This window comes from Corvus moneduloides, chromosome 18 (assembly GCF_009650955.1).
Source record: "Corvus moneduloides isolate bCorMon1 chromosome 18, bCorMon1.pri, whole genome shotgun sequence".
In the NCBI taxonomy this organism is placed as follows: domain Eukaryota; kingdom Metazoa; phylum Chordata; class Aves; order Passeriformes; family Corvidae; genus Corvus; species Corvus moneduloides.
Genome location: NC_045493.1, coordinates 3,728,179 through 3,741,828, shown reverse-complemented (window position 1 = coordinate 3,741,828; position 13,650 = coordinate 3,728,179). Strand labels below are relative to the sequence as shown.

At 57.2% G+C, this 13,650-nt stretch overlaps 1 protein-coding gene and 1 long non-coding RNA gene across 6 annotated transcripts in view; both read right to left on the bottom strand.

The window, feature by feature from the left end:
• SRRM4 (serine/arginine repetitive matrix 4) overlaps nucleotides 1–4,928 on the bottom strand; it is a 46,463-nt gene extending 41,535 nt beyond the window's left edge. For all 4 annotated transcript variants that reach the window (XM_032127813.1, XM_032127817.1, XM_032127814.1 and 1 more), the window contains exon 1: nucleotides 4,714–4,928. In XM_032127813.1, the coding sequence (XP_031983704.1) occupies nucleotides 4,714–4,844 (131 nt within the window). In that variant the 5' untranslated portion in view covers nucleotides 4,845–4,928. The remainder of the gene's footprint in view (nucleotides 1–4,713) is intronic.
• Nucleotides 4,929–8,322: 3,394 nt separating this feature from the next.
• The window catches only part of LOC116453103, a 42,021-nt gene continuing 36,693 nt past the window's right edge, over nucleotides 8,323–13,650 (bottom strand). For both annotated transcript variants that reach the window (XR_004243682.1, XR_004243680.1), the window contains one exon: nucleotides 8,323–13,637. This is a non-coding gene — a long non-coding RNA (uncharacterized LOC116453103). The remainder of the gene's footprint in view (nucleotides 13,638–13,650) is intronic.

Genomic DNA, 13,650 nt, shown 5'->3' with positions numbered 1-13,650 from the left:
GCTCCCAGCGCCGTCCAGCTGGAGCTTCAGGGCAGGGGCAGACAAAAGCCTCGCTATTGACAGCCCCTCCGAGGAAGGGGCTTTTCTTCTCCCCCTCGCTTTTCCTTTCAAGCCCCTCTCCCCCCTCTTGGGCAGGGGCCACGGGCTCATTAGCACAGGGGCTCGTTGGGATGGAGGGAGCAGATGGCAGCCAGGCGGCTGGCGCGGCCGGCCCCGCCGCCGCCTCTTCCCGCGAACAGATGCCCGGCCAACAAGGGGGAGGATTAACGGGAGTGGGGGGCCATCCGCACAGCAGGGCTGCCAGCGGGGGCTTCCTCCCCGGCAGCACATCCCACGTCCCTGCCTAAGGGCTGCCAGCCTGCTGCGGACTCGCGGGGCTCGCGGCCATCAAAAGGTGGCTGGGAAGCCAGAGGTTGAGATGGCCAAAAGTCACTGCAAAGGCCACAAAGGAACTGCAGCTGTTTTCTGCCCTCGCTGGGATACTGAGACCTCTGACACTGCAGTGCCATGGCTGCTCCTGCCCTGTCCCAGTGCAGCGGGGAGGACAAGTCACCCTTGTCCCAGCGCGTTTGCAACAGCACCCAGACTCGTCTCCAAGATCACCCACAATGGCAAATCAGGGCTTAATCCCACTTCAGCAGCACATCCCTCCCCCTCCATGCACGGTGCATCCCGGGCGATTAAGGGTTAAAGCACAAATCCCCTGCGCTGCCCTGATGTGACCCACTTAGACCATCTGGCAGGGAGGGATGCAGGAGTCTCCTTTCCCCCAGCGAGCTGCCGGTGCTCACTCGGCATCACCGGCTGCCCCAGGAGCTGACACCAGCACCCACAGCCCGCAGTCCCAGAGTGCCCAGAAGTGGATTTCAGCTGAGTTTCTGGGGACAGGGCAGCTCATGCCAACAGTACTGTGGCTGGCAGCATGGCAGCAGAGAACTAAAACACCCCCAGAATCATCCCGCGAGCCCCCGGACTCCCATCAGCTCCAGGTCCCAGGGATACCCTGGAGCATCTCCTGACTGGATGTCCCCAGGTCCCGGCACAGGTGCTGATGAAATTCGTAGCAATGCTGGGAGAAGTCAGGCTTCCTAGTAGGACAGGGCTCTCAGCCCCACTCTGGGGCCGAGGTCACACCCAGGGAAGAGATGGAGACAAAAGCTCAGCTGAGAGGGAGGAAAGGGGATCCTGCTCTGGGGCTGGGGCCAGAGCATGGTGTTCATACCCATCTCCAAAGGCTGGGCAGAGACCGGTGGCACCTCAACAAAGGAGATTTTAAAAGCATTTTCAGTTCACAAGAGCCAAAGCTCCATTCCCGTGGTCCAGTGAAGGGGAATGAGGGCACCCTAGCTTGGCAAAGGGGCTCAGGGCAGGGTAGGTGGTCCCTGTCCCTGACCCCATCCCTCCCCAGCACACTGGACACAAAACCCCCTCAAATCCCACACTGGGATTTTACATATACTGGAGCAATTCCCCTGCAAAGGCAAGCTCTGGGTCAGCCCCAGCCTTTCCCAACCTCCCCACACCACCCAGTCCCCCACCCTCAGCTGCACAGCAAAGCTCCACCAGGCCCCGTGTGGGAAAAGGTTAATTGGAAAAGCCCCTTTCCCCATCACCTCATTTTTTCCTTTCACACTGCAAACTGGTCAATAATCCATTTACTTTGGCAGAGCTCTGCTCTGGGCACAAAGCTGTCTGGGGGGGCTGGATTTCATGGTCCCCCCAGCCCCAGCAGGACCAGGAGGGAAGGTATTAACATACTCTTTTGTTCCAGGATGAACCGTGGGTTTAGCAGAGCTTTAACCCTCCAAACCTCCAAGAGAGCCTGATGGGAATTTAGATGGAAGAGGTTTTATCTGCAGAACCAGCAAGAAGTTGGTGGTGAGGGATGGGGCAAGGGGAAGAAAAATCACTTTCTGTCCAGGGAACTCCATCACTGCCCCACAAGGATGCAGGATTGAGCCCTTAGCCACGCTCAGGGCACTCTGCACGGCCAGCTTTGGGCTATGGACACTGGAGGGGTCCTTGACAGGACCCCCCATGCTGCAGCTGAACCCCTTGGCGCTCCACAAGGGCACGGGATCAGCCAGCAAAACTGATGGGGAGGTGGGCAGCACTGGCATAGAAACCATGGCAGCATCTCCACTGCTGTGGGAAGCACAGGGCCAGATCCAGGGCAGGGTGTTTGCAGGGGACCTGCTGTCAAGTGTGGGAGAAAACAGGAATCCAGATGGTCATCTTAATATTTCATTTGGCTAACTGGTCTTCCCATCTCTTCTCTGGTGCGCTCTGCTCGCTGGCACCACAGTCATTTGCTCTTAAATTAGCCGGGAATATCGTCAGGGAAGAGAGGACGATCCAAGCACTGGCACAGCGAAATCTTCAGGAAAAACAACCCAGAATGGAGCCGGGCACTGAGACCACTACAAGAGGAGCTGCTGCAAGCCTTGGGTCTGTTCTCTCCATGGATGGGGAGCAGGAGCCCGGCTCTGGCTATTGCTGGACTAAGAGCCTAGTGCCAGCTTGGGGACATCACTGTGCACTCCAATGGGGACCTGCTGCAAAGCCCCTCAGGGTGTGAGATCTGGCATCTCAGAGGTGTGATCCTGCCCAAATGGCAGCCTCGGGCTCCTGACAGAGCCCTGTGGGATGCGAGCCGAGCCGGCAGCACCAATGAGAGGAGCTGGGAACTGCAGCATCTCTGTCACCACAGCCTTTGGTGGCAGCCCCTCAAGCTGCAGAGCCCCTCCATGCCTTGGACAGGGTGAGTGCAGCATGGGTCCTGCGGACCCCAGGGTGAGCCCCACCAGGCTGGCCCCATTCAGCAACTGTGTGCAGATGGCCACACCACAGGGAGTATCCCCATCCAGCAGCACACGCTGCGAGGGGACAAAAGGAACCAGGTTCCACTGACCCCACAGCAGCATGGCCGGAGCACATCCTGGCGTGGGGACCTGGATCTGCTGTGCTGAGGTGCAAACCACAGCAAAGCCAAGCTGGTGGGGTCGTTTTGCTGTGTGCCAAGAGCTCCTGGATAGTTTCCCTCCCACCGGAGCTGTCACTACCAACAGCACGGAGAGGTACACACATTTGGCAACTTTTTAATGGATCTGCAAACACCCCGAGCCACGGTGCTCAGCCCCACCAGCATGTCTGCACAATCCAAACTGCTGGTTAGATGGAGCCAGGCATCACTCCTGGCACCCAGGCTTGCTGTACTTCCCCAATACCCTAATTTGTTGCCTTATGACACCTCCAACTGCAAAGCAGCATGGCTCACTCAGGCACCTGTCAGGCAGGAGTGTGTGTGTAAGCCAGCCCTCAGTTCTTCAGGTGCCAACCACACCTGGTGCAGGGATGGAGAAAAACACAGCGCTTCCTCTCCCCAACAAAGGCTGAAGCCCTGCAAACACTGCCCGTGGAAACAAGAGTTGCTCTTCTCCATTGGAGGCCAAAGCCATGCCCTTCCCAATTTCCTAGCCAGATTAATGGAAATCAGAGGGATTGGAAAAATCCGTGCTCAGCAGCTGTGCTGCAGGGGCAGAAGGGACCCCCACACTGCACAAGCAGCAGGACCCCCATCCCCATTGTTGCTGTGGCTCACAGCCTCCACTGGCACGGGGAGCATCTGAAACAGCTCATTCCAAAGGGTTTCTCTACTCCTCAGTGCAGGCTGAGCCTCCGACACTCAGCCTGCTGCAGACCGAGACCCTCTCCTCTACAGACCCATCACCTCCACGGAACTTTGGCTGGTTCCCCACACCAGCTGGGCAGAAGCTGGCAGAAGAAAAACAGAGCAAAGAGAGAGACGAGAGCCAGCAAAAGTGTCCTTTCTTTATAAAACCAGCACAAACAGTGTATTATTAACCAATATTGAGACAGTCAGCAAATTGAGACAGTCAGCAAAATAAAGCTGGTCTAAATTAGAGTGTGCACGGCTGTGAGGAAGCCACATGGACCCTTGCCTGTGTGACAGCCTGGCAGAGTGGCTCAGGGGGTACCTGCAGCCTCATTTCATGTGTTTCTCTGTTGCTCAGCCTCTGGCAAACATGGGGGCACCAACTTTCCTGGAGCAGGAGGACAGGACAGGTACTGGATGAACAAAGTCAAGGCTGCTTGGCTGTGGGATGTGGGGGACACCATCCCAAGAGCTGCCCCAGTCCGTGGCAGCAACCAGGCTCTTTGCACTGCGCGTCCCTGGGGGACACCAGCCTCCCCTCTGTGACAAGGCAGAGTCCAGCCGTAGGGGAGCTGTTTCACCTTCCCAAAGGTCTCAGGTGAAGGGCCGACACAGAGACAAGGCAACCAGCAGGACACATACCCCAGGGCTCTGCACGGCGGGGAGGGAGCTGGTCACACTTTCCAGCTGATGCCCCCCACCACTGTCCCCCTCTCCACAGCCCAGCTAGAGCTTTCCAGCCCCTCATCCTGCTCCCCCCTTGGGGCTCAGCCAAATCCCGGGCTCCAAGAACCACCGAACCAAAGTTTCCCAAACCTGCTCTGCTCTGGAACACAGCACCTGCCCGGGGAGGGGGCTCAGCCAGCCGGCATCCCCCAGCCTCAGGCACGGGGCGGGTCCCCCGGGTCCTCCAGCCACTAACTGGTCGTGGCGGGGGGACACACTCAGGACCCTCTTTATGGTGGGAAGGGGACTAGAGATGGAGGAGGACGAGGGGTCTCCCAGAGGCCCCACTCCCGTGTCCCGGCAGCCCTTACCTGGGCAGCGGCTTGCGGGCGGTGATACTGGCCACGATGATGCTCTCGGGTCGCGGTGTGGCCACGGCTTTGAAGGTGCCTCTCCAGAACTTCTCGAAGAGCTGCTTCTCGCCCTGCTGCACGCCGGCCATGGCCCCCGGACCCACGGTCAGCCCCCAGCCGGCCCCGCCGCTGTCCGCGGTGCTGAGCGCTACATCCCCCACGCCGCCCGGCCCGGCCCGCAGCGGGGAGTGCGGCCGCGGCCGCCCCCGCCTCCCGTTTTGTGCCGGCGGGGCGGGCAGAGGGGCCGGACCCGCCACCGTCCCCTCCCCGGCACCGCCCTCGCCGCAGCTGCGCCTGGAGCGGCGGAGCCGAGCCCGGGGAGGGGGCGGCTCCAGGGGATCCGCGACCCCGCTCGGGTCGGGTCCGCTCCCCCACACGCCGCTCACCCCCACCAGCTGGCTCCTGGGGGGCTTCCATCCCCTGCCAGCCCCCAGAACCGTCCGTGCGCCATCCCCATCATCTCCTTCCCCAGCCGACAGGCCGCTCCCTACTGGCTGCTGGGTCGGGGGCACCGCTGCACTTTGCGGGGCACAAACCTTCCAGGGCAGAGCGAGTCCCCGTCTCCCCACAGAGGCTGCCAGTAGCCTTCGTGTTTACCCAGTCCCAACCAGATACAAGTAAAGAAAGGGAGAGCCTGGAGCCACAGCTGAGGGAGAAAGCAGCAGGAGGCCGTGGAGAGCACTCTTGTAACTCGTCCATACCGAGACCCATATGGGACAGAGATTTTGAAAGACATTCCCCTTTCTTCCCCACCCCCCGCCCGCCCGCCTTCTCTTTTAACTGGGAAGGGGCAGGGATGGAGCGTGCATTTCCTTGGCTCCAGTGCAGTGGCAGGCTGGGAATCCTACAGTGGGGTCCCAACCAGCACAGAAAACAATTCCTCACCTTCCAGGGCAGGATTTGACCCCCCAGGACTGTACGCATGGGGAGGGAAGAAGAGCTGGGGCAGTGCAAGTGCCGCGCTGCGATTTCCCTCAGCCTCTGCGCTGAGTACAATAAAAACGTCTTTAGGAGAAAATGCTTCTTCTACCAGATCCTTTGAAGCGCAAGTAAAAGCTGGTGACCTTGGATGAATGAGACTCTCTCTATTGTGCCTCAGAAACCCGCATGATACGTTTATGTAAGCGGCGGGGGGATAATGGAACCAGGAACAATAGGCGGTGGGAGCCGGAGAAGAAGGAAAATCATGGGGAAACTTAATCGCTTCTTTGCTACAAATACATTAGCAGAAGGCTCGTTCTGGCGGCGTGGTTTGCGAACTCCTCCTTCCCTGCCCCGTTTTGCTTCCTGCCCTGTCTGTCCCGCTGGTAGCCGGGATCAGGGGCTGTGTCCCACACCGAGAGCCGCAGCACCGGTGGCACACGCCGGCGGAGCTCCGTGCCGCGAGGCCAGGGGCGGCTGGAGATGGATGCCGGGGAGGCGGCAGCAGGGAGACCGGGCACGGATCCAGCAGGGCTTATAGAAACACTGTCAGCTCTGCCAGACAATGCCTAAAAACCCGACAGAGAAGGACAACGTTCATGCACAGCGTAGAGATGCTCGCTGGGAGGCTGTTCCCCCCGGGAAACCGCGATGCCTGGGAAAGGCCGGCTGGGAGCTGCAGCTCTGTTCTAGCCCAGGGCACGCTGCACACGCCGTGGGTAGATGTCAGAGTGGGGATCGTCCAGGGACAGTCACAGTCAGGAAAGGGCAGAAGAAGGAGAAAGGGCTTGAGAGGTCTAGAGCTGCCACGCTGTGAAAGAACGGCTGGGGAGGGCACACACAGCAGCCCCAGAAGAGTCACTACTAGCCCAGCTGTAGTGCCCTACAGCTGGGCAGGGACAAGGACTCCCCACCCAAGCAAATCCAAGCTTGGTTTTGCTCTGGCCCTTCCAGTGATTTCCACAGAACACCGGCTGTTCATTAGGAACCAGCTTCCCCTTCAGAGCACATTAAACTCAGTAAACAGGGATCAGGTGTAAGTACATACACACCCCAATCTCGCTCTGATTTGTGGGGTGAGGATCAGGCAGGAGCCCCACCGGCACTGTCAGCCCCAAACCTCTGCTGGTGCCTCATTAACCACACCCCCTGCAAGACACCACCATCCCCTGGGTTTTGCAGGATGAGCCCAACCACTCCCAGCTGCAACCAGGGTCCCTATAGCACTCCAGGGCATTTCACTCCCTTCCACCAGCCATCCCAGAATGGCTCTAATCGCCCTAACATTAAGTCCCAAATAAAAGGAATAATAAATGTTTGCACTATTAAATTAGCAGCACGGGTGGTGCGTGGGCAGGAGGAAGGCTGTGATCATTACAAGAGCCCTCTCTCCTGGCGTACCTTGTGGACACATCAGTGAGCCAATTAAGCAATTGGCTCGGTTAACGGAGGCTCCCAGGAATAGACTTCCCTGCTATAGAATAACTGCGCAGTAATAAATTCTCTCATAAATAAACAGCCTGAGAAAGCATTACAAGATACCCAGAAAAAGCACTATATCATAAGCAGAAGCGATGCTGTGCGCTTTTAGTGTGTCTATTAACCCATGGCATTGCCAACACTTCTCTGAACTGGGGCTGGTGTCCCTGTGGGGGCTGTGGGACTGGTCCCATGGGGGTGGACATGGCCACAGCATCCCTGGAGCCCCGGCAGGTGCTGCCTGCCCTGTGGGACCTCTGTTTGCCAGCAGCACACAGCCCCCAGTTATTCACCTATGGGAGTGCCATAAATGCCACCCCAGGTTATTTACAGCTCCAGCAGTAACGTGGGGCTCTGCCAGGTTCAAATGTTTGCCATAAATTGTAGCAGAGCAAGTGAGTCCTGGGATAGGAACAGGGAAACTGGGACTTAAAGGATAATTTCACTTTTTCCTCCAAAGCAGAACATATTAATAAAAGAAAATATGATAGTATAAAATAAAATATAAATAATACAAAATACAAAAACTGTCTCCCTTAAAGAGTTCTTCTTTATTTGGGTTTTTTTTTTTTTTGAGTGACACAACAGGCTTCCCCCTCATGCATGGGGGGTTGCAGACCAGGGTCTCCCCAAGGCTGCCAGCCCCCAGCCCCACTCCCCACACCTGGCTCTGCAGCCCTACAACCCACTGCACCCCACAATTAAACACCCAGTACCCTCTTGATCCCCAAAGCCTCCCCTCAGCATCCAACCCCCCCAGGGACTTGTGAGAGGGCTCAGGGACAGAGAAACTCTAGCCATGCCTTCTCCTGCTTTCCCGTCTTCTACATTTAAAGGGCCCCATCCCCTCATCCCCTCCCATACACAGTCTTTGGTTTTGAGGGTATGGAGAGAGGTGTTCCTGCTCTGGTGAACACCCGCTGTGGGTGCTGGGCTGCTGTTGAGGAGGACAAGCCCAGGGCCAAGGGAAGCAGGGATCAGTAGGAAGAAGCTGTGTGTGTGCAGGTACGGTACCCAGAGGGAGGGAAAGGAGAAAATGTGTTTAGCTAGGATTATGTTTTAATCTGTTCCCCCTAGTAGAGAGAAGAAAGCTGGGCTTGTCCTGGAGCTGCACAAATATTTTTCTATAAATGTTGAGGTTTTGGAGTTTTTTTTCTTATTTGGCTTGTACCAAGTGAGAAGAGCCAGAGTCTGGTTTTGCTCAATCCACCCCATTCCCACTTCCACTTGCCATTGGAACTCCACCCATTCCCCAGACAAACAGGTTTGCTGCAAGGGCAGAAAATCAGTAATTATCTCTGGAAGTATTCTCTATCATCAAGAGTCAATAAACAAAGGCTGTGAGTGTCCTCGGCTCATGGCACTCCAGAAGCACCTACCAATTATTCCCTTGACTCAGCCAGCCGTGCCTGGCAGGAGGGGGTCCTCCATTGCCTCCTGCAAGACATTGCCTGCTTTGGCCAGGTAGGAGGAGGAGGAAGAGGAAGAAGAGGAGGAGGAGGGGTGATGCTCTGCTTTGAAAGCTGTGGCAGATGTGGATGGATGCTGACCTGGTTTGGCCATGGGCCTGTCCGTGTGGAGGGGACAGAGGATGCTCAGTGGGGCTGGATCCAAGCTGCTTTTCCCAAGAAAGGTGGCATGGAGCAAGTGGGGAGTTACCTGCAGGGTGGAGAAACAGCAACAGCCACAGGAAAATGCGTGCTGTGTGCCAAGCTGGGAAAAACCCTCAGATTGTGGTGGGAGGCTGCTGCTGTAGCATCTTTAGCCTGATAAATGCATTTTGCAGAATCAAACTGTTGCAAGAGGGAATTCACCACCTTTCCAGGGGCAAATACCTGTTTTATGGCCCTTTCCCCTGCAAGGCTCCTGGCTGATCCCTCAGCCCTGGGCAGAGCCCAGAACCCAAGTTTCCCACTCTGCCTGTACCCATATCCAGGTGCATCCAAGGTCAAGGCACTTGCCAAAGTGCCTTTTTTTTTTGGCCCTTCCTTTCTCTGCCCGCAGAAAAGCCATTTACACCCACAGGAAACCCAGAAGCACCCACAGCCCTGGAGCAGCTGCAAGGCTGTGCTGGTCCCTTGGGCACAGGATGGTGGCAGTGACCACCCTGTCCCCTCCCTCCATCACCCTGCCCAAGTTTCTCCAGGCAATAAATAAAGGAGTGGCTGGGAAGTGGAGCTGCAGCCTTCCCTGGAAAGAGTGAAGGCTGTGGGCACTGGGGTGCATCCACTGTGGACACAGACCATCCATCAGTGCCCAGCTCAGAAGCTTCAGGATGCTGGACATGGTGTGAGGGGGCTGCTGAAGCTGATATTGGGGGGCTGACCTGTGCTCCCCTTGTTTGGGTCGACAAAGGATGAGGGATGAGGATGCCCATGTCCCCTCCATCAGTGCTGGCTCCACTGTCCCTGTGCAGGAAAGAGGGAAACCTGTGGGGTTTGAGCGTGAAAAACCATGATGGGAGTGGGACCGGTGCAGGGTGTCACCTCCAGGAGGTGGGACACCGCCAGACAGCCCCTGAATCTCAGGATGCCTCTCCATCATCTCCAGATGGACAGCAGGGGCCTGCCAAACCCCCGTGTCCCCCTCCCCAGGACCAGGCGTATCCCGCCCTGGCTTTCTGTGCTGGCCTCCGTGGAAACAGCCGGCTTCTCTGTTGGCAGGAGGGGGCTCTGCAGCTCACCTGCCCATGCGTCTGCTCCAACAAAAGCCTTTTTCCCTCCGTGCTTACCTACCAAAGCCTCCCGGCTTTTAGGCAGTACAAGGAAAAAAAAAACGCGCAGGGACGGACACCGTGAGCGTTCCCTTCGCAGGCTTCTTCGGGAAGAGCGGAATGAAAGAACAGGAGCCGAGGGAGGCAGGGAAGACAGGCCACGTCCTTTTCTTCCCCTTGGCTCTAAAAAAGCTCCAGACTGGAAAGGGGGATGGAGGGATGGAGCTGAAAATATGATTTTTCCCCTCTGAGTGGCAGTGGCCGTGGCGGCGAGTAGCCCCCGGGGATCATGCGGCAAAGCTACGCAGCCGCCGCTGCTCTCCGAGTGCCATCGCCGAAAGGTCTGACGCAGCTGGCAGAGGGGGGCAGAGGGGGCAGAGCCCGCAGCCACATGTGTCCGGGCAGAAGAGACAGGGCCCGGCTTTCCAGACCGGGAGCAAAGCCCCTCGCTGGGCTGCGGGGGGCACAGGCAACCCCCGACCGCAGGCAGAAGCTCCCAGGGCCCCGAGGATGTACCCCGGAGCGGGGGAGAGCAAGGCTGTTTTCTTCTCACTGCCCTCCCCGCTGGCAATTAGCAGCCTCCAATCACACGAACAGCACCGCTGCCTGTTGAAGTAATTACTGCTTAACGAGGCGGAGCCAGCTTGGTCGGATCCCAGCCTCCAGCTCGGGTCTGGCTGGAGGAGGGAGTTTGGGGATGCTCAGCACAAGTTTGGGCTGCAGAGCGGGAAGGCATCGGGCTTTTGCCTCCAGCTTGGGAAAGGTAGAAGGGGTCAGACTCAGGATGCACGTCTTCCTCCAAGCCAGCGCTGAGATGATTCCATTCCTGGCTCGCTCCATTTCCCGGGGACAGCCCAGCTCCTGCTCCCCTTCCTCCAGCAGCTCCCTGTGCCTGGCAGCACCTCTCTGTTCTGAACCCATGAGCCAAGTCAGGAGCAGGAGGAGGTTTGAATCCCCCAAACTGCTCGAGCTCACTCCTCACCCTTCCTTGGCCACCCCTTGTACAAAAGTCCGTTTCCCTGGGGAAGCTGAGATCTGGATAAAGTGGGAGAGGGACAAGGGACAATCCCCACCCTTTTACTTTGTATTCTAATCTTAAAACTCCTTTCACGCCATGATCCCCTGGGAAGATGCTGCCCAAGACCAAAGGCATTGGGGAAAGTTGTTTGGGGAATGCTGATGGGGAAAGTGGTTTGACTCCATGCAATCACCTCTTGCTGAGTTTTTTCCCCTGGATTTTTCCCCCTCTGGATTATCGTGGTGGGGCAGTGGGAACTGTGGACAGAGGAGCCTCCTCAGCCCCTGCCATGCAGGGCTGCCCACACCACAGGGGGATGGAGCAGGCAGGAGCAGGCAGGAGCAAAGTGCTGCGTTTTGGCTTTTATAGACTATTACTGATAATGGAGAAGAACAAAAATGCTTTAAAATAAAGCACTCGAGGGCGTCAGCCTAAGCGTTAAATAGGCTTCTGCTAAAATGCTGCTTCCACTGAAAAAGCTTCCTGATTTGGATTCGAGGCATTACCCTGCTTGGGAGAAAGCTGGAGCTTTGATAAAGCCAGGGGGACAGGCAGCACCATCCCGGGAATGGGGCTCTTGTGCTTCTCCTGCGGTGTGAGATTGCTCCCACCTGGCAGTCAGGATGCTCCTTGCTCAGCTCACTCCCGCCCATGCAGAAATGCCTCAGGAGAGCACAGTCCCCCTAAATTTCAGGCTTTCCATCCCTGTGAGGAGCAGCGCTGCCCCTGCAAAACACACAGAGGATTTTGCAGTGTTAATGGGCAGCACAACGGCAAATGTGTAAACTTTTACTGCTCTGGAGAGTAAACAGAGAGTTTGGGGAGCAGACACTTCCCATTAAGACACACTAATGAAACGTGGAAATGTTTTAGTGTGCTGTAATTTTATATATTTTTGAGCGCAGCTGCAGTGCTGTTCCATTTGTGGCTAATTTAAGCACAATTAAACCAGGCTAAATTACAGCCAAGTACACCACGGAACTGATGTGACTAAGGATGTGTCCAGGGGCCCTAAATCTTGCTGACCTTGCTGTCACCGTTCAGGCTGGTTTGCAAGCTGGGTCAAGAACTGACAGCTCCTGGAGCTCGCCCCAAGGTCACAGCAGAGCCCTGAGGACAATGGGATCTTCCAGCCAGGGTGGGGCAAGTACCCAACGCCTCCCACGGGCTCCAGAGCTGTTGGCGGTATCTGGGTGTGTCTGGCTCTTGGAAAGGTCCTCTTCCCTGCTGGCTGTTGTTGTGAGCTTGGATGAGCCCAAGGCTGTGGCAAACCCTTCCTGCTTGGCCAGAGACCCCCACTCCCCCTTGCAGCAGCCCTGATGTCCTTTCTAGGTCACCTCCTCAGCCCCAAATTACCTGGCTAATGCTGAGGCTGCATCCACACATCACCCCACGTGCCTCCTGGGGAGGCTGATTCATCTCAGAAAAAAACCCCCTAATTTTTCTGGAGAATGAAGGAACTGGTGGGATTTTGTTCTTCCTTTTGGGTAAAGGAGGAAGAGAATACCTGGAGGCTGGGTTGTGCCCGCTGGTATCACCTCCTCAGCATCCTGAGCTGGGTTGGTGGCTGCACTGCTGGGTCCTGGCTCCCTTCAGCAGGGAGGGAGTCCTACAGCCTTGGGTCCTGCATGGTTTAGGGTGCAGAGCCTGTTCTCAGCAGTTTGGGGGTGGTTTGTACTGCTCTGGTTAGCTGAGGATTAGCTGGCCTTGCACCAGTAAGGGTTGCTCCGAGGGTTTCAAAAGCACCAGCAGTCAGCTCAGTGCTCCTGCAGCCCCCGGCACAGGGAACTGCCGGCTTTCCCAAGGGCTTTTCTTGTTGATTAAGGCAATTGCAGTAAATCCCCTGTGACAACTGGTTTCCAGCTGAACCAGGTTAGACCCAATTCAGCTCAGGGAGAGCAGGGCTGACATCCTCCCACAGCCTTTAGGGATGCTCCTTGTGCCTAGAGGCACCGTGCCCCTACAGATCTGTCCCCCACCTTTCCTCCAGGCCGGTGGGCACCAGGCTTGGCACAGGAACAGCAGGATAGGGTCCAGCACGGCCAGGATTGTCCTACTCAGCCTTGCTGCAGGACTCACGTTCCACTTTCACCTTCATCCGTGCTTCTCCCCAAAATCTGGGGCGGAGGCAGCACCACCCACTGCCCCTCCGGCAGTCAGGGGTGATGGGGAAGGTGACTCCGTGCCCCACCTGCCTTAACACCCACCCGGCTCCTCCTCTGGGTCCCTTCGGCTGACAGCAGAACCCACACACAGCCCCCTCTGCTCCTGCTGCCTCTTTACAAGCCCCGTTAACCAGGCCACGCCTCATCAACTCCAATTAGCGGACAGGTCGTTTCCCTGAGCCATCAACCAGCTCCATCGCCCGCGGCCCGGTGAGTGCTGCCTCGGCATCCCCTGGTGCTGCTGGTCCAGCGCCCGGCAGGCACGGATCCCACGAATCCCAACGCTGGAGGAGGCTGCAGCCGGGGCCAAACCTCCCCAGTGCGGCCGCCAGCTCCGCTCTAATTAATCCAATTACAACACTGCGTTGGCGGCGCAACCGGTGGATTAATTGCGGTTCGTTCCAGGTAGATGGAGGCGGAAACATTCAAACAGGCTTCTTGTTTCCTGTTAACTGTGCAAAGCCCAGGCTCAAAGCTGCTGGGATAGAAGGAATCCTGCCACCAGCGTCATCGTCGTTGGGACAGCAAGGAGCTGGGTGCCTGCAGAGCCCTCGCATCGCTCCCAGAAACAAATCCTTGCCTGAGACTAAAAAAAACAA